This window comes from Henckelia pumila, chromosome 3 (assembly GCF_033568475.1).
Source record: "Henckelia pumila isolate YLH828 chromosome 3, ASM3356847v2, whole genome shotgun sequence".
NCBI classification, from domain to species: Eukaryota; Viridiplantae; Streptophyta; class Magnoliopsida; order Lamiales; family Gesneriaceae; genus Henckelia; species Henckelia pumila.
The window spans coordinates 40,660,207-40,687,024 of NC_133122.1; the positions used below are offsets into that span (position 1 = coordinate 40,660,207).

The 26,818-nt window shown below is 35.9% G+C and overlaps 4 protein-coding genes across 5 annotated transcripts; 1 reads left to right on the forward strand and 3 right to left on the reverse strand.

The window, feature by feature from the left end:
* Positions 1 to 6,842: 6,842 nt before the first annotated feature.
* On the reverse strand, positions 6,843 to 8,197 carry LOC140891702 (actin-depolymerizing factor 5-like). Its single transcript, XM_073300309.1, has 3 exons — positions 8,064 to 8,197; positions 7,620 to 7,879; positions 6,843 to 7,079 (listed from the first exon to the last, which is right to left on the reverse strand). Exons 1-3 carry the CDS (start codon positions 8,082 to 8,084, stop codon positions 6,929 to 6,931), a joined length of 432 nt encoding a protein of 143 aa, XP_073156410.1. The 5' UTR covers positions 8,085 to 8,197; the 3' UTR covers positions 6,843 to 6,928.
* A 1,208-nt stretch (positions 8,198 to 9,405) lies between these two features.
* LOC140887159 (peptidyl-prolyl cis-trans isomerase CYP21-1) lies at positions 9,406 to 13,616 on the reverse strand. The gene is made up of 7 exons (XM_073294230.1): positions 13,296 to 13,616; positions 11,923 to 12,001; positions 10,771 to 10,818; positions 10,629 to 10,652; positions 10,331 to 10,513; positions 10,120 to 10,195; positions 9,406 to 9,824 (listed from the first exon to the last, which is right to left on the reverse strand). Exons 1-7 carry the CDS (start codon positions 13,392 to 13,394, stop codon positions 9,641 to 9,643), a joined length of 693 nt encoding a protein of 230 aa, XP_073150331.1. The 5' UTR covers positions 13,395 to 13,616; the 3' UTR covers positions 9,406 to 9,640.
* A 1,058-nt stretch (positions 13,617 to 14,674) lies between these two features.
* On the forward strand, positions 14,675 to 17,573 carry LOC140893019 (serine/threonine-protein kinase-like protein ACR4). Its single transcript, XM_073302094.1, has one exon. It carries the CDS (start codon positions 14,755 to 14,757, stop codon positions 17,485 to 17,487), a length of 2,733 nt encoding a protein of 910 aa, XP_073158195.1. The 5' UTR covers positions 14,675 to 14,754; the 3' UTR covers positions 17,488 to 17,573.
* Positions 17,574 to 18,668: 1,095 nt separating this feature from the next.
* Positions 18,669 to 20,527, reverse strand: LOC140887142 (thaumatin-like protein 1). 2 transcript variants are annotated; one of them, XM_073294205.1, is made up of 3 exons: positions 20,261 to 20,527; positions 19,435 to 20,104; positions 18,669 to 19,190 (listed from the first exon to the last, which is right to left on the reverse strand). In XM_073294205.1, exons 1-3 carry the CDS (start codon positions 20,388 to 20,390, stop codon positions 18,872 to 18,874), a joined length of 1,119 nt encoding a protein of 372 aa, XP_073150306.1. In that variant the 5' UTR covers positions 20,391 to 20,527; the 3' UTR covers positions 18,669 to 18,871. The 2 variants fall into 2 exon arrangements, with proteins under 2 accessions (XP_073150306.1, XP_073150307.1); XM_073294206.1 differs by having other exon boundaries at positions 18,674 to 19,157.
* Between the last annotated feature and the right edge of the window lie 6,291 nt (positions 20,528 to 26,818).

Consider the following 26,818-nt stretch of genomic DNA (forward strand, 5'->3'; position numbering starts at 1 on the left):
AAAAGAATGAGAAGTTCTTGGAAACCAAGAACAATTTGGTCCAAACAAAAGGCCTGATCTTATAGGTCAGAAAAAAGAAGTGGACCTACAAGAACATCCTCAGTAACAAGAAGAACACCATCAAGAAGAACTTTCAGAAGAACTCATACAAGAGCAAGTGAAAGTTTCAAGGATTGCAACTGCTGGACATGTGAAGCAAGAGGACATATATCTACAAATTGTCTAGAAAACGAGAAAAAAGGAGTTAAACTCTTTGAAGCAACACCAGATATGGATGATGCGGTCTTTTTTCAAGATCTAGTCCAAGTATATCAATTTGAGGATATTCCCTCAGATGAAAGCATATACGAAGAAGAGATATTGTTTAGTCAAGAAGATTCTGAGGATGGATCAGAATCAGAATCAGAATAAAGAAGAAGTGTTTCGGCATGAAACACATGAAAGTTTGGCTGGATTCTTTAGCCAAACCACGATATCTCATAATATGGTCCAAAGGATTATGAGAGAAAATTCAACGTTACAAAAGTACCAGGGATTTTCGGCAGGACAAGTAGAAAGAGTCTTAGGCAACCTAGGGCTTAGACAAATAAGACATAATTTGATTTATAAAGTATCCAGAAGGGAAATGGCAATCCCCATGGAGTTAACAAGTAATCAAATAGAGATGCAGCTAATTCCTTTTGAAGAAAAAAGAGAGGAATTGCAAAAGTTGAAAGGTGAGGTAGCAAGTACGATGTCTTGGATTCATATTGGAGCAATCCAAATAATGATCAAGGCAACTTTTAAAAAAGGAATAGATTCACCCATAGATATCGTAGTATGCGATAAAAGAATGGGGAATATTCAAGATGCTGTCGTGGGTACTATCTCAGGAAATCTTTGTGCAGGAAAAATTGTAGGAGTTATCTATCCAAGAATAGCCTATAATTTAGCTGACAGGAACTTTAGTCGAGCCTTGACATTGCATCAAAACTTCAAGGAAAAGAGACTGATGAAGGAAGGTAATAGACCATATTCTATTACATATCAAATTTCATATGCTCTTTCTAATACTCATCATTCTGAATTATTTATTAGAAATGAGTTCATTGAAATTCCAGAGATCTTTGGGAAAGTTGCTCATGCAATATACCCAAAAAGAATCGAGTTTCCTTTAATTCAGGAAACAGACATTCAAATTCAAGACAGACCGGTTCTATACAGAGACCTTAAAATAGAACCTCGAAGGTTATCTTTTCAAGGAAACCGAATGACAAGTAGGAGATGGGACAAATCTCATATTCAAAAAATTTCACCAGAAGAAAAAGAGTTTTCTATAATAGGAAAACTTAGATCTCCAGAAGGATGGAAAGAAGTAAAAATAGTATTCGATATTACAAGTCATCGGAACCAGTTCCCTTGTAACTCGATTTACTATTTGTAACAACATGAAAAAGGAACTTACCAAGGATTGATAAATATTGGAGAATTGAAAGTTCAAATATGTAAAATTCCAGGAAAAGAAGTGGATCAGCTCATTATTGGCCTAAAGTTTCTGTAGGATCATAAACCATGGAAACGCCTTGAAAAGGGAATAGAGTTCATGGCAAAAGAAAAGACTTGGAGGATTCAATAAGAATTCTACGAAATGGAAAACCAAGAGAATTGGATAAGGGACAATCCCTTAATCAGATTCGAAAACTCTGTTTACAAATAGAGGAAGAAGCAACTGTTGAAATTAGTAAGTCATGAACATAATTTACTAGATCGCATTGAAGAGGTGGAAAGAAGTAACCATACTCTACCTTCTGAAGCCTTAGGAAGACTAAAGGTGAATAGTCTTAATCGGATTACTGAGTTACAACATAGTCTGTTAAAAATGGCAGGGCCATTTAGTAATCCCTTTAAAAAATGACAACAAGTCCTTTCTCCATATACATTCCGATAGGGATGTTGTATGAACAATATAAGGCTGAATACTTTGCAGCTTATATCGATTCGGGAGCAGGAATTTGTACAGCAAAAAGAGGAGTCTTCCCTGAAGAATGTTAAGAAGATTTGCCAAAAAATGCTGGACGAGATTTCTCTCGAAGAATTTTAATTCTTTGCAAAGGAATAAAACAAGCAGAGATCCTTATGGGAGGAGCAGGGCAGACACCTTGGTACAAGGTAAAGACACCAAGCTTTCCGGAGATATCACAGTTACCAAAATGGATCCAGGAAGCAGTCCAAGAAACATGGACAAATAATGATCATTTGTCCAGAGGAGATGTGCTAGAACTATATTTCTTCAGTGCAGCTCCAGAGCCAACAGGGAAAGGATTACATGAACCCTTTTATTTCATCAAGCTAAGGAGACCTGATATGACGGGCCATAAATTTATCTAGGATCATAAAGCTGAAGAAATACCTTTGGTGTCCACTTTTGGAGAAAATGAAATCTCAACCAGAAGGGCATGGGGTATTTGGGTCTGTCTCACCGAGATGGACAAAGTCAAATTTCCGTTCAAATTCTACCAGAATTCTGTGAATGGATCGTTCCTGTTAAATATAATGACAGGAAAAACTACAGCTTTCACGGAAGAACTCTTCGAAAAGAAGAGAAACTTTTTGTGGAACAACAAGCTGTCGGGGAGTAAAGAAACTCGCCGAAAATTTTGTAACATGGCTCACATAGGAAGATGGTCTGAGGTTATCTGCCCAGAATGTCCTGATCAGGAGGAGCCAGAGTTCGAAAAAACATTCAAACCCCGAACGGATCGAAAATATTTTTTCGAGACAAGCAAAGGTGGACAGGGACCACCAAAGATGCGTTTTTTCAGGGGACCACTGCAAAAACAGAAGATGCCCCGACAACAATAAAGAAGACATGTGAGGAGCATAAATCCAAAAGAAAAAGGACGACATGTGACTCCTCCACCAACAAACGATGCCATCAATAATGGCATAACATGACAAGGTGAATAACGGGTGACTCATCCACTAGCTAAAGATGCCATTAATAATGGCATAAAAGGACAAGACAAACAGCTGTAAGATTCCCTGAAGTTTCTCGATGAAACGAGTGGAACCTCGGCTATAAATACAAGCGTTCAAGGAAGCTGAAGACATCGATCATTCCCTTCAGTTTTCTTACAAATAAATTGTTGTAATATTTCTCTTTCTATTGATATAAGTTTTCGTTTATGTATTTCAAGAACAAGGCTACTATGAGTAGCTAAACAAGTTGTCTTCTCCTCTTCAAAGAAGTTGATTTATGTAATAATATTATGTCTGAATAATTTTTCTAAAGTCTCTTGTTCTTTCATGCTCATATTTTATAATTAAATTCATATACCATACGCCTTAAGGTAGAAAACGAATTAATGCTGTGTTGGGTGTCGTTGAAGGAGCTTGTGCAGAAACCATCTGTTGCGACTGCGTGGTTGGAGTGTGAGAAGCACTTCGTAAAACTCGGCAGGTATGACCCGACGACACTATGGTCAAAGAGGTTTTTGAATTTAATTCATCTTACGGAAGCATGTTGGACCCTAATCCAGAGTATATCGGCTGGAAACCTTGCGTAACCGATAGTTCAGCTTAGCCTGAACTGGTTCGATAGGTAAAACAATGCCACGTACAAAGGATTAAATATTAAACACTTTATTAAGACAAATTTGGCGACCACTAGGGAGTTGAAACAAAGAAATTAGAGTGTAGGGAGTTAAGAGAAAGAAATGTTTGGGTTTGGGGATTTTAAAATAATTTGCCCATAAATCAAATTAAAAAAATGATTTTAATCTATTTATCCAAACACAAAATTATTAAAATTTTTACTTTAATAAACACTTTTTTTTTAAATACTCATTAAAGCAAAATGGTTTTGTATCCAGCGGGCTCAAAAAGCGGACTAGTAAACGTTTAGACTTTAGCCCGTTTCTTTCTTTTGGGTTGGGTTGATTGTTAAATACTTAAATTTGTCCGCCTAGATAAAATTGGTCCGAATCAAGTTGGATTAGGGTTGGCCTATTTAATTTTCTATACTTATTAATTTCAAATAAAAATTATAGAATACATGGAAAAATTGAAAATATTTTAGTTCATTTTTTCTCATAAACGAGTATAAACGGTAAATAAATAACCAATTGTGTGTGTGTGTGTGTGTGTAAGTGTGTTTTTTTTTTAGCTTCCAATTGTTGTTTAAGGAGAGAGGAAGAAAACTTTTAAAATTATTTATTACTAATAAGGAATGAGAATAATTGATGGGCCACTCCATGCCTTATTAACGCGATGGACGCAATATTTGGGTCCTTTTGAAATGGGTCTACCTCTCATAGGTACATAAAGCAATTTAATTTGGGCCAAAATAAATAATTTCTTAGATTGACCCCGTCGGTCCATGGAATCGTGTAACTAATCATAATAAAATGCAACTTTTCCTCTAAAGATTATCGTGCCAGCTCATCATCTCAAACTTGTGCTGGATATAATATAATAGACATTAATTTTGATTTTTTTATTATATTATTAATTAAACAAAACCCTCTTCAAATCTTTCATCGAGTCTGCCACATATCATAATGTCTCTTTCCAACACAACATTTTATTTGAATTTTCATTTTTAAATTTTATTAAAGTATGCTTTTCCTGTCGGTGAACTTTTGTTTTGCTGGATTGCACAATTATTATTATTTTTTTTCTTAATTTACAAATAATTATTTTGCATCCAGAAAAAAATTGCGACTATTATTCTATTTTTTCTTTTTTTACTTATTCAATGTTCACTAACTCTAAAAAATTATATCAAGTTTTAGCGACACGTGCACTCACGCACACATACCGAAAATCAGAAAATATAGTAAATTTTTTGTGAGATTGTCTCACGATTTTTTATCCGTGAGACATGTTAACTCTATTCATATTTACAATAAGAAATAATCATTTTTTTATTGATGACCCAAATAGGATATCTATCTTACAAAATTGACGGTGAGATCATCTCTCAATAGTTTTTGTAACAGCAAAAATACAATTTTGTCATATATGTTTGTTTATTTACAATTTTGATTTTTTTTTAATTTCAATCCTTATCATATGGTATTTTTGTTTTTTTTTCATCCAAAATATTGATGTGACAATGTACACATCAATATCACATCGGTCGAAACCACATAGCTCTCATGTAACTGCTACGTCGGAAAAAAACCACAATTACAAATATAAGACAAAAACTGAATGTAATAATATAGATAACCAACATCGCAGAAAAAAAAAATATAAAACTAAATAACGTTTTTTCACACAAATATATATATATATATATAAATAATACTTTTCAGCTGCCCAACAATATTTTTCCATAAATAATACTTTTCAGTTGCCCAACAATATTTTTTCAACTCGTCCCCGATCACTAAAAAAAAAATATAAAACTAAAGGACGTTCTTTCCGTCTTTTGCAAGTGGCCTCCCAAACCCAAAATCATAGATTCTCCCCTTATTGTTTGGCATGATCAATTATTCGGTCAACTGTGCATGTCTTCTAATAATTTCTTTTGATCAAATCTGATAGAAATGTTGAGAAAATGAAGAATGAAATTTCGCTTCAATTGAATCTCGACTTCCGTAGATTTTTCCCATGCTTCGTTCGAATTTTGTAAAGCCGGATATCAGATTTTGAGAATTGATATTTTATTAATTATTTTACTATTTAATAAAATCTCATTTCAAAAGTCGGATGATATTATTTTTTCATGATAATAAAGACAATGATGTTTGAAGATGTATTTATATCGATAAAAGAAATTCCAACTAGAAAAAAAAAAAAGAAAAAGAAAAAAAAAAGAAAAAAGAACGATAGGTATCGGTCGACCATACATTCTTATTAAAATGTGGCATATAATTATTTCGATAGAAGATGGTACAACAACTATCTATTTCCCTCGTGTGAAAGTAGTAGGCCAAATGTCGGATCATTAATCAATCACATATTTATTTATTTTTACATATATTTGAAGGCAGGTAGGTGCTAGCTCCTATGAAAATGCCTTATAATATATTTTGTAATATGAATTTTCGATTCGATCAAAATTATAAAAAAACATATTATTATGTTTTTTTTAAATATAAATATGAATTAGGTCAATTTATAGTTTGAAAGAGAATGCTTTATTATATTCTATTAAAAAAAATGGAAAGTAACAAATCCATCGGAAAGCTTCAAAAGTAGAAAAGGGTTTCGTTCAACAAAAGAAAAAAAAAAGAAAAAAAGAAAAAGGAAAGAAAAAGTAGAAACGGGCCAAATCTACAAAACATTATCGGAAAAGAATAAAGATAAACATAAAATGTTAGCGCATCCAAATAATTTAAATTATAGAGAGAATAACCTCCTCCATTCAAATCTTCAAAAAAATATTTTTATGATAAAAAAAAATCTACCAACATTAATTACATTTAAAGGTAAACATAGTGTTAAAAAAACACATGCACAAGTATATTTGTATACTACAATTGAACTCGAGCTTGAATCATATCAAACTCGAACAAATAATGACAGTTTAATTATGATTTCATAAAAAAAAACCCATAAATCGGCTCGTTAGCTTTGTCATTATCATTCTTATAATTTAATTATACATCGAAGAACGATATATTTTATTTTCTAATCCTACCCTCCCAAAACTTTAAACATATTATAAAGCTTAACCATTGACATATGATTACTGATGCAGCGGATAACATTGGTGGGATATAAATATAGTAATAGGGGATTTTAATTAGATTATCATCTTTACAATTATCGTCTCATCTTTTAAAAGGGATATTGCCATATTGGCTGTCTAGCAACAATAAAAACAAGAAAAGATTTCTCGTACAAGTATGTAATATTATTTAAATCAAAACTAATAATAATAATAATAATAATAATAATAATTAGATAACAAGATTTGAAATAAAAAAGCATTGACAAATTATTTAACTCGATTCTCAATCACATCGAATCCCATCTCGGTTGGATCCGTGGCTTGCACCTCGTAGTGAATGCCATCCAATGCTCTTCTCAATCCATCTTTAGAGGTCGCATACAATATCTTGGCTCTGATTCTTGAAGTAGTCGGAGCCCTGAAAATATTGTTGGTTAATAAAATCTAATTCATCGAAACAAATCCAAATATTTATTTATTGATATCAAAATCACAAATTTGTGACGAAATATAAAACTCGAGGTTCAATATTAACAAAGAAAAATGGTATAGTAATATGAGAAGTGGTTAATTATACATGCTGATCCAATAATTAACCAATCATGTCAAGTAAATAATAACATATATTTCCTTGGCATATATGGGTAGACCAACTTTATTGTAAATCTTATCTTAAATAGTTAACATAGTAAAATCACATAATGTTTTGCCAAGAAGGGACGACAGATTGTCCTTTCCCACTTTAAAAAAAGTTAAGAGCAACTTCAAAAAAAATGATCCCATAACAAAACAACCGCAGATGCTATGATGCATCGGATGACTAATCAAGGACAGATACTGCACCGGGCGAAGATCACCCGGTGTACATAGCCCGGGCCCAAAACAACATAGTATAATAAAAAGTTGGCACTAACTTAATGGCAATATTTATTTATTTATAAAATAAAAATGTATGTACCAAGCAATAAAAAAGATTTTGCTCTTCCGGCACTTGTCGACGGTGACAAAGTCGAAGTCGAAGACGGCGTAGCGGCAGTCGTCGACGGGAAGCGCCGCCTTGAGATCGTCGTATCCCTCGGCGGGTCCGCCGACCTTGTCGACCGTCAGAACCTTAGCCGCCTCGTCGATCTTGAAGACGATGTATCTGTGGACTTTCTTCCATTTCATGGCCATGAATGAGTTCTTGCATTCCTCTGTCACCCACATCCCTGTGGTGGCCTATACATACATACACACAAATATATAATTATTATATATCTGAAAATCAACATGATCAACGTGTAAGGAGCTATGTACGCAGAAATCCCAGATCCAAGCATGAGTTTTTAGAGAATTCGATGACGAAATTTTCGACGATCAATCGGCGTTGGTTGTATATATATATATATATATATGCACATACCATTTTGAAAGCCATCGCCATGACGGAATTTTCTTTGTTCAACTTGATGGTGGAAGTGTGTTGGATTGTTTGATAAAAGTGAGTTGAGACTCGAGAGAGAGTGATATATATCTTTTATTATTATATAAAATATGTTTTTCAATTGTGAAATTTCCTATATGTCCTAAACTATATAAATTGGTAAGTTATTTTTTAATGGCTTCACTTGTAATTCATTGTCCTTCTGAAATGATTTTAACTTATGGCTAATTATTAAGGGTAAATTAGTGATATTTGGGCATTAATATTAATATACATTCTTCAATACACAAATTTTTTATGTGAGATTATTCATATGAGTGTTGAACTGTGAAAAGAATTAGTGACCTAAGTCTTGGTGACAAAGAAAAAACACAAAAAACTTTCGTGAGATGGATTAATTTTATGAGACAGATATCTTATTTGAGTCGTTCATTAAAAAATATTACTTCATATGTCAAAATCATTATTTTTTATCGTAAAAATGAATAGGGTTGATCTGTCTCAAGGATAAAGATCAATGAAAATGTATTTTATACTAAGCAATCAATTAGTCACTTACCCAAGAGATGACAAAGCGCGAATTCGTCGTAAAATATGAAGAATCTACAAGATTAATTTATTATTTGCAAGAGTTTATTTTAAAGTGTTTCTAAGTTTGTAAACACGAAATCACTTGAAATAAACTATTTCAAACACTACCTTACTAGTTATAAAGTTACGAAGTGTATCTATTATCATATATAAACTTTATCATTTTACCAAGATATCAAAGAAAAATATGAAACACCACCAAGTAAACCAAGAAAGAATTGCACGAAAGTAACTTTTGATGGAATGTGGTACTACAATGGTCCCATCTCGAGGATCATACACCTAAATCCCCTTTTAATCTTATCTTTGAATTGCTCAAAAAGTCTTGCCTTAGAAGCAATGTGAAAAAAGAAAGATCCACCTCCTTTTTCCCCCATTTATCAAAGGTCGAGCTTCATTTTTCCCCATAAAGTTGTCCCCAAGAATGTATGAGGATTATCCTTGAACCAATGGCGATCTTTCTATAGAGTTGCAAGCAGACATGATGCGAAAATGAAATCAAGAAGGTTTGATGATTCACGCACTCTATAAACTGTATGTCTATCCATTAAAATGACCAAATGGACCGGCTCGTGCCATAAATCAGGCCTTAGCTCAACCGAACTTGATGTTAATCAAGAATACCACGACTACGGCTCCAATTCAGAAAACCGAGCCAAAGCATGATAATTCATCTTCTGAGTTTCTAACCAAGCTTCGGCTGGCTCTGGAAAAATTGAACTCAATACAATCAAACAGCCAAACTATACCTTCTATTCCATCATTTAATTGGAACTTCCTCTCTACAATAATCAAGTGTTTTGTCCCTACAAAGTTCACTATATATCAGTTACAGCAAGTACAAAACAAATTTCGATCTTCCCAAGGCTAGGTACTGGATTCATCAATACAATCAAACAAGCACGATTCACAAAGACGCATTCCAAAAATTTTAAACAAATTCAGTAAGTTAATTTCAACTATTTTTATAGTCTCTTCGCTGATGTTCGGGTTTCCTCATCCCACTTGTTCTTGGGTATTTCCCCAGAATCGGCAATAATTACCTTCTTCCTTGGCTTCCCACTGTAGGTTCCTGCCCCTCCTTCGATAGCATACACGGTATCCATGCCTTCAATGACTTTCCCGAAAACAACATGCTCGCCGTCCAACCTGAGAAATATTTATAGCCATGAAACGAAATATGGGTAACTACTCTGTCCACTATTAAACCATCCAAAACAAAATCCCTGTTCAAATCTTAACCAAATGCTAGTTTTTAAGATGCCACCCCCCTCGGACGCACCGTCTCAGTTTCCCAACAACCAATGAAAGTAAGCCCCCTTCAGCTTATTACAATATGGCAATAATTAATGCCAATTATATCCATCCTAAATATGTCATGTTTAGGAAAAGATGGGCAACAACTCCCTCGGGTTTCTATATCGACCTTAGCACAAGATCTCACCAGTATGCCTTGACTGTGGTGATGAAAAACTGTGAACCATTAGAATCAGGTCCTGAATTCACCATGGACACAGTGCCTGCAAAAACCACAACATGAATGAGCAAGCGAGTGACTGTGCATGACAAAAGGAATCAAAAACTTAAAATTGATATAGTACTCGTGCTCATTGTGATAAGCAAGATTAACAAACAGTACAACAACAATTGAAGACCTGCATGTGAATGCTTCAACTTAAAATTTTCATCTCGGAAGGTGCCAGCATAGATAGATTGATTTCCTCTACCATCTCCAGAGACAATATCTCCACCTTGTATCATGAATCCAGGAATAATACGATGAAATGGTGTTCCTCTATAATGAAGAACTTTCCCATTTGTAGCTTTTCCCATCTCCCCTGGTCCCAGAAAAGTTGGTCAAGAAATAAATAGAGAACAGTCTCTACATTAAAACATTCCAATTCAAGAGTGCTAAAATATGTGAAAAGGTTGACAATGACAATCTTCAAATACCTGTACACAAGGCCCTAAAATTTTCTGCAAAGACAATTACAAGTATAATCAGAAATAACACACACGGAACTCTTGTCGTTGGGCAAAATAGTAAAACTAATATCCCTGAAAAGAAGAAATTGAATCAGGTCGAAAATATTACCCGCAGTCTTTGGCGTGACTTGACCATATAAACCAATAACAATTCTACCTGTAGGTATTGAGGCGTCAGATGCAAAACTTGAATATAGAAAACAAAAGAGAGGCTTAATGCAAAATATTCAGATCAAATATCATCTTATTTATCCCGCGTTTTCCAGATGTGATCAAATATCGTCTTATTTATCCAGTGTATTCCAGATGTGATTTAGCTACAGTTCTCATCTTCCTGTTTCTAATGCAACAAAGATAACATGTTTAAAGAGAGCAGGACCCGGAGATATTGAAAACTTAGCAGGCATATCATCTGATTAATTTTATTAGTAACTTGAGCTGGTGTTACATGACAGAGACAGATCGGAAATGTCACAAACAGCAACAGTCCCTGATCAGCACAAGACTAGGATGATAGTTGAAACACTATCACGAGGATCACATTTTGGGACAAGACAATATTTATGTGTTGAATGACATGTTTCGTATAATTGAATCCCTTTATCTATTTCAATTTATTATTTGATAGTTGTTTAATATTGTGTGTGGATAATTTGGACAATTATGTGCATAATTTGTTGCCTGATCTTGTGACTGAAAGGACAGACTAAGATTAAAGTATTAGATAACCTTTGATCAAGTGTAAATAGAATACAATTTCTTTGGACAGCTTGTGGTGTAAACTGAATTAAATAAATTAAATTCTCACTGAAAGATGAGCTATGCCCCTTTGTTTTTGATTGTTCGGATAGCATGGCATACATGAATAGGCAAGTACATCTGTCACTTCTAGATCCTAGTTTTCTTCGCTTATAAAAAATCATGCAAAATCCTTTTTCATTTTATTTAGAATTCACATTATAAGATTTTTTTGGTTTGAATTAATTAAAAAACAAATCAACCCTCCCAGTTTATTATTTTGTCTATTTCTGGCAATGCATTTTTAATCAACCCCGACCGTTATGTTGCTGATCGGCCTAGTACACTTGCTTGTCCCATTGCAAATTGTCAATCAGCCATCTCTTTTTTTTTTTTTTTTCCTTTACCACAATTTCACCGATCCGGCACTTTATTTAAGCTCACGTCTAGATCATCAAGCACTGGATTGATATGACGGGATATTTTAAACATAAAGCGACTGGTAGAATATAAAGGCTTTTACCGATTCGCTGCTTATCTATGTCAACATCCAAAAAAACTCTGTGAGTGGTTTCATAGACTTCTTCTACCTTATCTTCCTCCTGAAAATTAAAAATATGAGACGTTTATCAGAAAAGGGCAATCAAAAGAAAGGAAAATGTAATATGAGTAAGAAAAACAGAGAAATCAAGATGAGAAAGCATCCACATAAACTTAAGAAAAGGATAAAGGAAAAAACTAATGCGTTCAGGACTTTTTGGGATGATTTTGAGTGAAAAAGATATTGTTGTGCCGCCAGTGAACTATTTAAGTTTTTAAAAATATACACGAAAGTAAACTACATAAAGCATGCCTTAACAATAGCAATCTTTTAGCCAACCTCACACTGTATATCATAAGGCATGTAGTTCTTCCTTATAACTGAAATTAGCAATGAAATATACTGAATGAATCCATATGCAAAAACATAAATGTCCTAGAATATACATTTGGACAGATATTGCTTAAAAATAACTGATGATAATTTAGAAAAATGAAGAGTTAACTAGCACATGCAAAAGGAGTACTTATTGATGCCTATAATTACTGCTTTACTCATTGAACATTATATTTTCTTGAAGCTTGTGCGAAACCTGGTGGCTCCTATTGTCCAAGCCTCCAAGGTGGGCTATTGAACTCTGATTTGAAATGGGTATTCAATGCTGGGTGGAATATGAAAACAAAGATTGAACAAATTGTTCACGTTTAGTTGAACTCTAAAACCAACATTTATGAAAATGACATATTGCTCAAGTCCATAAGTCTTATGACAATAGCAAGGCATAACCGTAACTCCTAGTATGACACACCTAAAGATAAGAACTACTTAACTAGACATGAAGCTTACACTCTAAAGAACTCATCTTTCCAAACTTGCACAGATATTGCAGAACAATAACATGAACCCCCAACCACTCATCCTAAACTCACTGCACAGTTAAATATTATAAGTTGAACGTGCTTTAGCCTTTAACCACCCAGAAAAACCAAATGTCCATTGATTACAGATGCATCTCATTTTCTGCTGCAAACATTATCAGCATTCAACTCTAATACCCTCATGTATTTCATCAGTTCGACAGCAGTTTTTTTTAAAAAAAGAATGGTTTTTTCACATAAACAATCGCCAAATTACTACAGAAGCCCCGTAACTGCAATTATCATACTTTCACACTCACTAATCAGCGAAGTACACCACAAGCAAATCAAAACCCATATCAACCACAGAGTCACACGGACCTTATAATATCCCCATCAGATCCAAATAAGCACACAATTACCAATTCAATTCAGCTACCTAATAAAAATTCATCTAACTTTTGCGGAAAACATAAATGCTAAAGAAGGAACATATACCACTCGAGAGAGGGAAGAAACAAAGAAGATCAGCACAAAAGCCGCCACGAAGATCAAGAGACACCGCGGTTGAAACAGCGCTGAGATATCTCGACTCATCTCTCCCTTTTCAAATCACTCATAATTTTTCCACTCCTCAACTAACCATCGATATGATACACAATTCCTGAGGCAATTAATCTCCAACCTTCTCGTTACAGCAACAAATTTAATGTGTATTCGAAGGGAAATCTAATCAAAGAACCCGAAACCGTAGACTGTCAGTGGAAGACTGGAAATTTTCAGAGCAATTACTGCGATTTATTTATCAATTCTTACCGAAGATCTATTGCAGCTGCTTTTTTCTTTTTCTTTTTCTTTTTCTTTTTCTTTTTACGGTGGAATTTCATTTTTGTTTAATGGGCTTTTTTGGCCCACAGAACAATAAACTAAACTACTCATCTTGGGCCCAAATAACTTGGGCTTTTTTGTAGCATTGGTCCGACGAATGGACTGAAACACAAGTTAGAAGCTAAAAAGCCCATTAAAAAGGAAAAGTTCAGTTTTGGTCACCCCATCCATCAATACAACCTTTTAGTTCATTAATTTGTATTTTCTTCCATGTTAGGCTTTTTTTTTTATAATTGAACAGTGAACACGGTAATAATATTCAATGCGACATTAAAAATTTTCCGTGACATATCATTATTTTCGATGTCACGTCAGCATAACCACGGAAAATATATTTAAAATTGAGAAAACACAAATTAGAGGGATAATATGAGAAAAATGAAAAATACACAAATTATATTATTCATGATTACTTTAAGTACATCATAATGTGTATGTGTTTTATTTAGTATTATGATAATGACATCTCACCTTTTTCATTAATTGTACTAAACTTCCCAGCGATGAAGAAAACATATATTGAAATTAATTAATTTTTTTCTTTTTGACTGAGAAATTAATTTTTTTTTATGATGTAATAGATCTCTCAGATAATTAAAATGATCTACTAGCAATATGGTATATTTAGCATTTTCCATCAAACTTACAAATCAAGATTATATTTAATTACGAAATTTAAGTATAATTTTCGTACCTCAATGATTATGATTTGAATTTGAAAATTTATTTTATGAAAGTTTAATTGCCAAGAAAATTTAAAACCAACTCTCCACCAAATGACACATTTAATGTCAACGTGACTTCCACTGGTTTTCTGCATTTTCTTTATTTATAAGATCAAAATCAAACCGTAGGATTTACTGGTAACAAACATAGACCGTTGGATGAATATTGTAATATTAAATGCCACACCAGCTTCATGTCCATCTCTCACGTATACGCTGAGGGTGAGTTTATTCTGCCACCACCACCAGTCCACCACCGTCTTCTCCGCCGCCGCTTAACTGGTAACTGACAAGCTAGAAAAAGGTTCAGACAACTGGGTTTCATATACGTTGTTGAAAAAATTATGCTTTATTCATGGAGCCCCATGTTTGTTCTTGCTCGAATGCTGGAATTTTTACTCTTTTTTTGCTGTTTATGTGCTCCTGTTCTGTCCTTGGGATCAATGTCTTCGATTGCTATTTCATACGGTGAAAATGGCCCTGTTTTCTGCGGTTTGAACACTGATGGTTCGCATTTGGCTAGTTGTTACGGTTCAAACCTTGCTATTGTTCATGCCACTCCAAGGCATTTGCCTTTTCTTGGTTTAACCGCTGGTAGTGGTTTTGTCTGTGGGCTTTTGATGGATTCAAATGAACCATTTTGCTGGGGAAGCTCAAATTTGATTCCAATGGGCATTCCTCACCCGATGGATAAAGGTTCAGAGTATGTAGAAATCAGTGCAGGGGATTCCCATTTGTGCGGTTTGCGGAAGCCCTTGAAGGGAAAGTTTAGAAACACTTCTTTTGTTGATTGTTGGGGTTATAACATGACTGAAAGCTACGTATTTGATGGGCAGATCCAGTCTATTTCGGCAGGTTCTGAGTTTAATTGTGGGTTGTTTGCTCAAAATAGGAGTGTTTTCTGTTGGGGTGAGGAGACTGGGAGTAATGTGATCAGGTTGATACCCAAAATGCTGAGATTTTGGAAGATTGCAGCTGGAGGGTTTCATGTTTGTGGGATTTTGGAAGGGGGGAATTCTAGAGTAATTTGTTGGGGCGGGAATTCGGATCTTGATCAAGAGATTTCGAGTTCTGTTTCGTATTCTGGGCAGCTTAATGTGGATGTAACGCCGGAAGATCCCATGCTTTCAGTTGTGGGCGGGAAACTTCATGCCTGTGGTCTCAGAAGTTATGATAGAAGAGTAGTTTGTTGGGGTTATAGTGTTGACCAGAGTACATCGCCACCTAGCGGTGTTAAGCTTTTTGAAATTGCTGCTGGGGATTACTTCACCTGTGGAATTCTTGCTGAGACATATCTGTCTCCTGTTTGTTGGGGTTCCAACTTTCCTTCGGCTCTGCCATTGGCAGTTTCACCAATTCTTTGCAAGCTGACACCTTGCTCGAGTAATTTCTATGAGTTTAAGGATGCAAGTGCGCGTTGCAAGTCTCCTCGGTTTCACGTTTGCTTGCCTTGTAGCAACGGTTGCCCGAATGAAATGTATCAGATTGCTAATTGCACTTCGTCGTCAGATAGACAATGTGGATATAACTGTACGAGATGCAGCTCTACTGAGTGCTTCTCCAACTGTTCCAATGCCGCCCCCCACACTGCCAACGCTGCCAATGCTGGAAACAAGAGTGAAGCATTTTGGTCCCTGCATTTGCCAATCATTATTGCCGAGATATCCTTTGCCGTGTTCTTGGTATTTGTTATCTCTTTGACTTCAGTTCTATATGTTCGATACAAATTAAGGAACTGCAGGTGTTCTGGCAAATCCAAGAAAAGTAGAGGAAATGGTTCTCTCCGCAGGGAGAGTGCAAAAATTAGGCCGGACTTGGATGAGCTGAAGATTAGAAGGGCTCAAATGTTTACATATGAAGAGCTTGAGAGAGCTACTGGTGGATTTAAGGAAGAATCTGTGGTTGGGAAGGGTAGCTTTTCCTGTGTCTTTAAAGGAGTCTTGCAGGATGGCACAATAGTGGCAGTCAAAAGGGCTATAGTGTCTCCAGACATGAACTCAAGCGAGTTTCACAACGAGCTTGATTTACTTTCAAGGTTAAATCATGCACATTTACTAGATTTGCTTGGTTATTGCGACGAAGGGGAAGATAGGCTTCTCGTCTATGAGTTTATGGCTAATGGCTCTCTGCACCAACATCTCCATGGCGAGAACAAGGAACTGAAAGAGAAATTAAATTGGGTAAGGAGGGTTACGATAGGGGTCCAAGCAGCTCGGGGGATTGAATATCTACACGGTTATGCTTGTCCTCCAGTAATTCACCGTGATATAAAGTCTTCGAACATTCTAATTGATGAAGAGCACAATGCTCGTGTTGCTGACTTTGGACTCTCTTTATTAGGACCTGCAAATAGTAGCTCCCCTTTAGCCGAGCTACCTGCTGGAACTCTCGGATATCTTGACCCTGAGTACTATAGGCTTCACTACCTCACAACTAAATCCGACGTTTATAGTTTCGGTGTTTTGCTGCTGGAAATCCTTAGCGGTAGAAAAGCTATTGACATGCAGTATGAAGAAGGAAACATAGTTGAGTGGGCTGTCCCTTTGATCAAAGCTGGAGATATAGAAGCCATTTTGGACCCAGTTTTGCATCCTCCATTGGATCTTGAATCTCTGAAGCGAATAGCAAACATAGCTAGCAAATGTGTGAGAATGACAGGAAAGGACAGGCCGTCGATGGACAAAGTGACAACAGCATTGGAGCATGCACTTGCTACGCTAATGGGTATCCCATGCAACGAGCAACCAATCTTGCCAACCGAGGTGGTCTTGGGAAGTAGTAGAATGCATAGGAAATCTTCTCAAAGATCAGGAAACCGTTCAACCTCGGAAACTGAGGGGCCGGATGTAGATGATCAGAGAATCGAATTTAGAGCTCCATCGTGGATTACATTTCCCAGCGTTACATCTTCTCAGGGGAGAAAATCATCTGTTTCTGACTCTGATCTCGACTCAAAGAACCCGGATTCAAGAAACTGTGGCAATAGCACCCGTGCTGGAGATGGATTGAGAAGTCTGGTCGAAGAGATTGGACCAGCTTCTCCTCAAGAACACTTGTACTTGCAGCACAACTTCTAACCATCATTCGAATTGAACTTGCAGCGGGTATCATCAGAATTCTCACATTTTCAACTGTGGGATAACAAAAATCTCAGCGAGAAATGTATAGGAATGTGTTAGGGATGTCCCTTTGGTGATCTCTGCGGATTCAGTTTCTCTGGTCTTTCTTGTAATCCACCTGTGTTGGGAAAGTGTATGATATGCACCTCATTCATTGATCGTCCATTCACCCATTTATTCAACTAATTGCCGTTCATTCAATTTATATTAAATCGATCTTTGGGTTCCTACAATCAGTTATCAATCTTTTTCATATAAATCTCAAGGAATGCAACACATTTTCAATTACTGTCTGTGGTTCCTCATGAAAGAACAAATTCTGTCTTTTCATCACTTATTTGGTGATGGATGTGAACTCTGCATCATCTTTCATGGCATCTTTTGTTGAAATGGGTAATTTTCGCACCTACTTTTCTACACTGGTTGCGAAAAGGTCAGTTTTTGTGGACTATTTATGCTACTCTTCGGGCACTAATCCAATGGTCCAAATTTTTTTTCCGCATCTTATATAAAAAGAAAAATTGAACCTTTGATGCTAAGACACGGACAGTGCCTTCCAGTCACAAAAAACAAGTGGAATCAAGTAAAATACTGGCAGGATAATAATTGCGACCAAGAACGGTTTAATTCCTACCATCTAATGGAGAAAAAGGATCGAGTTTCTTGCATAAAGCTTCTTAGTTTACAAGTTCATCCATCGAAATACAAGTTCTAAACTTAACCAATAGTCCATCTTTACAAGTTTTCACATTTTCTGGTAAATGATATATTATTATTATCATCGGTTGATATCTTGAAGATAGTGTGAAATGGTTAAAAGACTGACAAGGAAGACGATAATAAAAGCTAAGCCTATGCTTGTAATTTCAGCAAAGGCTACTCCTTTTCTCAGACATAAACCAACAATGTCACACATTCACACCAGACTATGCGTGCCTTTCCCCTTTTCTTTATTGTTTCCATCAAATCTCACTTAGATTTATGCAAACTCCGAAGAATTAAAAAAAAAAAACAAGATTTGTATCCATCCCTTGACATAGATTCTTCCAATAGGCCAAGGAGACAGCATTACACACATTTTGCATGATTTAAGCAAAAAAGTAACAATAATAGGCCTATCAATTTAGTTCAGAAGCAGCTTTCAGCATTGAAAGATACGATTTACATTTAGATAATCTAATATTATATTATACTAGACACATTAAATGGTGAAAAGCAATTAAGAAAGGAATCCATTTGCATTTTTTCCCCCTAACAAAACAAAAGCCAAAACCTTAATCCCTTCGAGATAGCCTTGCTTCGAGTTCAATGTTAATAATGTCTTTTTCGTCATTGGTACATACTACAAACAAAGCATACCTAAAACAAAAATCAAGACTGCGGAATGTAAAGCCGGTAGCCAATAAACCCTAGCCGAATCCCCCATAGCCAAATCGGCAAGCCATGACCCATCTGTTAGGAAGGCCTGAGACCCGGACTCCGATCCTGACCCTGATCCGGAATCCGGATCAGGTTCGGACCCGCTAATCCCTAGCCCGGGTCCACTCATGCCCGTTGGATCTGACCCTGATAGGTACCCGCCTCCATTAGTTGTCGTTGCTGGTGTTAGATCCTTTGAAGATTTTTGACTGCAACACACAAGAGCATTCATTATCGGGGACCTAGCATTCAATAGGCTCGCCTAAATTTATTTGGTGAATCTATAAATGCTTATTCTACAATGTGACAAAAAAATTCCCAAGAACTTTTTTTATATATTTTTTCTATCCATTTCTGGTAAAATCATCAACTTTAGTAACATAATGCTATAGTTGGGTCACTCTTTGACTAAAAGAATATGACATATTATATAATTATTATGTACGAAATGTTGAAAAAAGTAACAATAATAGTATTTTATTTTACCTGGGCACGGAGGGGCAAAACGTCACCGTATAATCGGCGCCGGAGCAAGTAAAAGTGCTGGTGGGATCATCGTAAGCGTAGCTATATGATCTGGGGCAAGCAGACTTGAACACCTGCGCGTAGACCGACGGCCTGCAGGCGGCGGGTGAGTTAAACGCGCCGCTGCAACAGTACTCCGGGCTCCCGAACGCCTCACACGCACTCTTGCACGCCTCCACGCCTTCGACCCGGAGCTCCGATGGGCATACCCGGTTCAGGTCCGTCACGCATCCCGTCGAAGCGCACATACCCGACCCGCCAGCGGCCTCCACGATCATGGGTAGATTGTACCCGTCGACCAGGCTGACATCATAGAAGTCCAGCCCGCCGGTTCCGAGGGTGAACTCCGCCAGAGTAACCGGCGGGGCAGCTCCGAAACCGTTGCATTCGAGCTCACCCGACCCGCAATCAGCAGTCCTGCAGGAACCGGGTTCCGAATCCGGAAATGTGCATACCGTTCGGCCCCAGAACCGGCCGGACCAGCCGGCGGGAGCCATGAGAGTACGGTAGGAACCTTGCGGGAGCTCGAATCCAGTGGTTTCAAGCTTCGGGCTGCCCGCATTTGCTAGTATACCGGGCCATACAGTTTCCTCGCATCTGTTAACAAACGTAAACGTTGCCCCAAACGCACCTGTGTCGCATACGAATTCAAGAACGAAAAAGTTAAAAACCCAGTCAAAAAACAAGAACTAAACCCCCAATGTAGCTTCAGAAGGCAAAAAAAAAAAAAAAATGTTCATGCTTGAAAACGTAAATCCCACGAATGTCGGGAGCAAATATACTTTACCTCTGGCGAAGAGGAGAAGAGTTACGAGCAGGCTTGAAATGAAGGATGAAGAAGGATAAGAGGAGGAGGCATCCATGATTGCGACGTTTCCTACTTTCAAGCGAACTTTACGAGACAAAGACACAAACATATGATTCAGTAGACTTGTGGAGATGTATGGGAAGATTGCAAATGTGAAGATGATAAAAGATAAAGAAGCTAAAGAAACAATGGCCGCTTGTATTCTGGGGAGGTTTGCCTTGCAGTACTGGATTAAAGCAGAGGTTTTTGTCCAGACTTGGTGATGATGATAACATCAAACAGAGACAACTATTGTAACTGATAAGAGGAGTTTTTTTTTTTTTTTTTTTTTAATTATTTTTTAAATAAAAAAAAGAGTTTAATTTGTAGGACTAGGTGTTTCCAACCTCGGCACTTCATAGTTTTTTTCATTATCTTATTTCAATGAAGATTGATGATAAGTAATATAAAAAATAATAATTTTATAATGCTAAATATTTTTAAATTAACAAATTTAATATTATTACGAACGGTGATAAATTATTAAACATAAAAATAAAAATTAATGTGAGACAATCTCATAATTATCTGATACGGATCTTCTGTTCGACTTGATTCATAAGCAAATATTGATTTTTATGTCAAAAAATATTGTTTTTCGTAATAAAAAATTATTATTATTCATTTTAAATATGAATTGGATCGATCTGTTTTACAACATTTTTAACCACAATCAAAATAAAGTGTGAACAAAATTTCAGTTAAACTAAACCAAAACGACGGTAAAAAATCATTTTAATTCAAAACTTGCAATCAAACAATCCAAACCAAACTCGAATAAAAATATATTGTTTTTTTTACCCGAATTTTTATGAAAAAACAATTTATTTAAAAGAATTGATAAATGTGAGTATAAAAAACATTTTAAGCTAATATTTACTCAATTTAACCTATTTATTATAAAAAACAATTTAAAATTTTAACATTTTATTGATATATCTCGTATGATTAATCGTAAATGTTATCCATGTCTATGTTTTAATTTAAATAATAATCATATTTATTAAAATATGGGGGGAAAAGAAAATAAAAGAGCTAATAAATTATAACAAAACCTAGGATCCGGGGTTTCATACTATATATAAATAAATTCTTTTTAAAAAAATAACTATTTGAAATGTTTGGGCTGACACGTAACAACTCGCCAAATCATACACTAAAACAACTAGACTCGTTGGATCAACCCGTCTATAACATAAAATAGATAAGTTGTCAATTTGGAGATTACTTTTTTTGTGAGACGGTATCATATATATGTGACATTGATCAACTTGATTATATATAAAATAAAAATTTGACATAAAAGTGATAATTCTCTCATGGAATGAGCTGATTATAAGGTCCATTTCATAAAATTAGTATGTGAAAACGTCTGATGTGGGGACCTCGTGTTGCTAATCTCGTCTTAGGGTAATTATCGATTAATAAACAATTAATAATGTATTTAAAAGAATACTCAAACCAAATAAAAAATTTTTTTATTAAATATTGCACCTCGCTCGATCGGTAAAATCCTACCGATCGAGCGGGCAAGGAATCTCATCCCTCGGGTCTGGGCAAATCATGGCCTCGCTCGATCGGTCAAATCTTACCGATCGAGCGGCCACTATGCCCAAAAAATCTGCAGAAAAGTGTTGTGCTGTCAAAACTTGAGCATTCAATTTATATCACCTCAAAACAATACAAAACATGGTTGAATATATCAAGGAACATGCATATAATGATAGTACTAAACATCAAGCACAAATCCATGCCTTTATTACATCAAACTAATAATATCAAAGGCAATAAACCATAAACTACACAAAGTCTCAAAAGTGTGCTTTAAGTTTCTAATTGTCTACTACGTTTGATACATTCAAAGGCCTAGTCCTTCAGCTACAACCCGAGTCCTCACTTGCTCAATCTCTCTCCCGAGCTATCAATGACGTCGTTGACTAGCTCCTGCTCCCTCTGTTGCCATGCACACATACAAAACAAAGCAACAGCCGGATAAACTCCGGTGAGAAATCATTTCCAGTATAATCGACATATATAAAGCGTTAAAGAAATCATATCAACTCTATTTATAAACGACTCAATAATAGTGTAAATAACGCATATATCAATTAAGAATTGATTCATATAACGTCGTTTGCCATCAAGATTCGTAAACGATCTTGACATGGATATCCATCTATCGTAGTCATTCTTGACTCAAAAATAAGGTCGCCTCAGACCTTGGCATAGAATCAATTCAATAACATATCATATCAACTCAAACCCAAAGATCCACTACCTGAGATGGATCGACAACATCAAAAACAAATCAAAAGATAATCAAGTATGTGATTTTTGCGGGACAACTCAAGAAACGTCATTCCCGAGTTTCAAATCTCTGACTCGCGATGTCGTCATTATACCTTCGTATTTCTCAGTTCGGAATGCTTCAAATCTGAAACACAATATCAAAAGACACATATCAAACTTCGTTCAAGTCTACCATTTCAGAATCAATCCAAAATCATCAAGAATCGTCAATCAAAACCACTTCAAACCTTCGTCACTTCTTCCTTCAACTTGAAGTTGAGGTTCTTGAGTCAATAGTCTCCGAATAAACTCTGAAACTAAAAATAACATTGCTACAACATCAATAACATATCACTTAACATCTCAGCTCAATCATCGGCTATCAAAACGATCGTAAAACACAAATCGACGGTGTAGCGATTGAAAATCGATAACCGACGAAATATCGAAGCCATTTCCGACTTCGAATACAATTCATACGTATATCATATCAGCCATAATAACTCAAAGAGCAAGATAACAGCAGCTCTAACCCTCAGACACAAGCTGAAAATCAAGATTAAGTATAAGCAACATGAATTCGTCAACCCGGTTTCGATATCGGAATACATAAACGTCGAAGAACATATACATATCATCAATATCTGATATCTACCAACTTTCGAACTTCAAACCATTCCGAAAGAAGTAAAAACTTACACTAGATCAAAGCCCTCGTCGTAAGGATTCAAGAACACCTTTCGGAACCAAAATCGGACGATCGGATTAAAAGTTACGGCAATTTGAAAATCAAAAATCAAATGAAAAACCAAGATCTCGGCTTTCTCTGTTCACTATTCTGAAAATCTGAAGTAACTAAGCAAAGTACACGTGAACATGCTGACTATTCAATTCAAATTCTAATAACTTCAAGCATAATTGTCGTTTAGTCCCTTAATTCTTTAATATTTGCAATTTGGTCCTCGGCCCTTATTTTAATTCAATTTCAATCCAAAATAATTTAAGAATATTATAATTTAAATCGAAACTCTAAATATTCTCAAATTAAATATACTCGAATTAAAATTAAATCATCTCGGATTACATTAAATAATTTCGGATTAAATTAAATAATCATGGACCTTACATCTGAAGTTTGTGTAAATTGGATGGATGATTTCTCGATCCATCAAAAAAGAACCAACCAATCTCACATTCTCATGAAGCCATTTTTTTCGAGCAAGATTCAACGATTTATTGTTTGGAAAATTTCAACGCAATTTTGGGTTTCGAATTGGATCTTAACTGCAGCACAAACACGTGTTCTAAAAATCTTGCAAACATAATGATGTATCTCAATAAAGTGATCTCCTTGGATGAGCTGAAGAAACTCCTCCAAATAAAAGATGAACTGCTGCTGACCTGAAACCACTAACAAGAGTGTTAAGGGGGGTCGGAAGGTATTCCGGCGTATCTCCTCCGACGCTCAAGTCAGATGCTAGGATAGCGAAATATAGAGAGTGGTGTGTGCACTCGAGTGAAAATTAGGATCTAAATAATGAAAATGAACCTGGTATTTATAGGAGAGAGCTCCGGGTTTATCGCTTTCCTTCCTTATCAGGAACCCGAGAATCCCGGGATTACAATCCCGGATATCTAGGCTGAGATCTCGCTTGAATCTGGTCTCAATAAAGGAAAGAGAGAAATGAATCATTACTGAGCCCCTGAAAGAAGTAAAAACTTACACTAGATCGAAGCCCTTGTCGTAAGGATTCCAGAACACCTTTCGGAACCAAAATCGGACGATCGGATTAAAAGTTACGGCAATTTAAAAATCAAAAATCAAATGAAAAACCAAGATCTCGGCTTTCTCTGTTCACTATTCTGAAAATCTGAAGTAACTAAGCAAAGTACACGTGAACATGCTGACTATTCAATTCAAATTTTGATAACTTCAAGCATAATTGCCGTTTAGTCCCTCAATTCTTCAATATTTGCAATTTGGTCCTCGGCCCTTATTTTAATTCAATTTCAATCCAAAATAATTTAAGAATATTATAATTTAAATCGAAACTCTAAATATTCCCAAATTAAATATACTTGGATTAAAATTAAAGCATCTCGGATTACATTAAATAATCCCGGATTAAATTAAATAATCCTGGGCCTTACATTTCTCCCCCACTAAGACATGAGTTCGTCCTCGAATTCATAAACAGTCTAGATATGCAGTCTGTATACTCATAAGAATAAAGAATAACAGAAAACTGAATAAGAACTCACATCAGTGGAACAGATAAGGAAATCTCTGCCTCATGCCTTCTTCAACTTCCCACGTCGCTTCTTCAACTCCGTGCCGACTCCATTGAATCTTCACCAATGGAATGGTCTTTGTTCGAAGTTGCTTTTCCTTTCTATCGAGTACCTGAATCGGCTGTTCAAAATAGCTAAGAGTTTCATCTAACTCAGCTTCATCGGGTTGCAAGATATGAGCGTCATCAGATATATAATTTCGAAGCATCGAGACATGAAAAACATCATGTATTCCAGATAAAGACATAGGTAATCCAAGTCTATAAGCAATATTGCCTATCTTATCAAGTATCTCATATGACCCAATAAATCGCGGAGATAACTTTCCTTGTTTACCAAATCTGATTGTGCCCCTTAACGGTGAAATCTTCAAGAATACTCTATCTCCCTGTTCAAAAGATAACGGCCGTTGTCGCACATTCACATATCTAGTCTGTCTGTGCTGCGCTGTTCTCATTCTCTGCTGAATCACCTTCACCTTCTCAGTAATTTGTCTGATCATATCCGGTCCTAACTCAGGCACCTCTGACACATCATCCCAATATAATGGTGATCGACACTTCTTCCCATATAACGCTTCAAATGGTGCCATCTCTATACTCGTCTGATAACTATTGTTATAAGAAAATTTCACAAGTGGTATAGAATCTTGCCATGTAGTACCAAAATCAAGTACCACAGCTCTCAGCATATCCTCGAGCATCTGAATAGTTCGTTCAGATTGACCGTCAGTTTGAGGATGGTAAGCGGTACTCAAATGTAAACGCGTACCTAGAGCTTCCTGTAGGCTATGCCAAAAGTGCGAAGTAAATCTAGGATCTCGATCAGATACAATCGACTTTGGCACACCATGTAATCTTACCACTTCTCGAATATAGAGATCTGTCCATTGATCATGACGATAAGTCATTCGATAAGGAATAAAGCACGCAGATTTCGTCAATCTGTCTATGATCACCCAAATAGAATCACAACCTCGGGATGATCGTAGCAATTTTGTCACAAAGTCCATGGAAATATGATCTCATTTCCATTCAGGAATAGATAGACTCTGTAATAAGACACCTGGCTTCTTTCTCTCAGCCTTCACCTGTTGGCAGTTTAAGCATTTTGATACAAATTCAGTCACATCAGACTTCATTTGTTTCCACCAGTACTGATTCTTCAAATTGTTGTACATTTTTCTACCTCCAGGATGAATACTGAATCGACTACAATGTGCTTCCTTCAAAATATTTTGTCTCAAATCTGAAATATCAGGAACAACGACTCAGTTATTCACATACATAATATCATCATTACTAACCTTGTACTCAGACTGATGTCCTGATCTGATCATTTCAATCGACTTCTGTATACTCAAATCAGATTTATGTGCTTCTTTGATTCGAATCAATAACTCAGGCTCAACACTGATAACACAAATTCTCATGGGTCTTCTATCTGTCTCAAATATATATCCATAAATACAGCAATCTTCAATCAAATTAGATACACCTATAGTAGATAAGGATAAGACACATACCTTCCTACTTAGGGTATCAGCTGCTGCATTTGACTTTCCTGGATAATATTTGATTTCACAGTCGAAATCTTTCAATAAATCGAGTCATCTTCGTTGTCTCATATTCAGTTCAGATTGTGAAAACAGATACTTCAGACTTTTGTGATCAGAAAAGATTTCGAATTTCTCACCATACAAATAATGTCGCCAGATCTTCAATGCAAAAACAATAGCTGCCAATTCAAGATCATGAATTGGATATCTGACTTCATGTGGTTTCAGTTGTCGAGAAGCATAAGTGACAACATGTCCTTTCTGCATCAAAATACATCCCAAACATCGGTGAGAAGCATCACAATAAACAACAAAATCACCAGTACCTAAAGGGATTGTCAAGACTGGTGTTGTAGTCA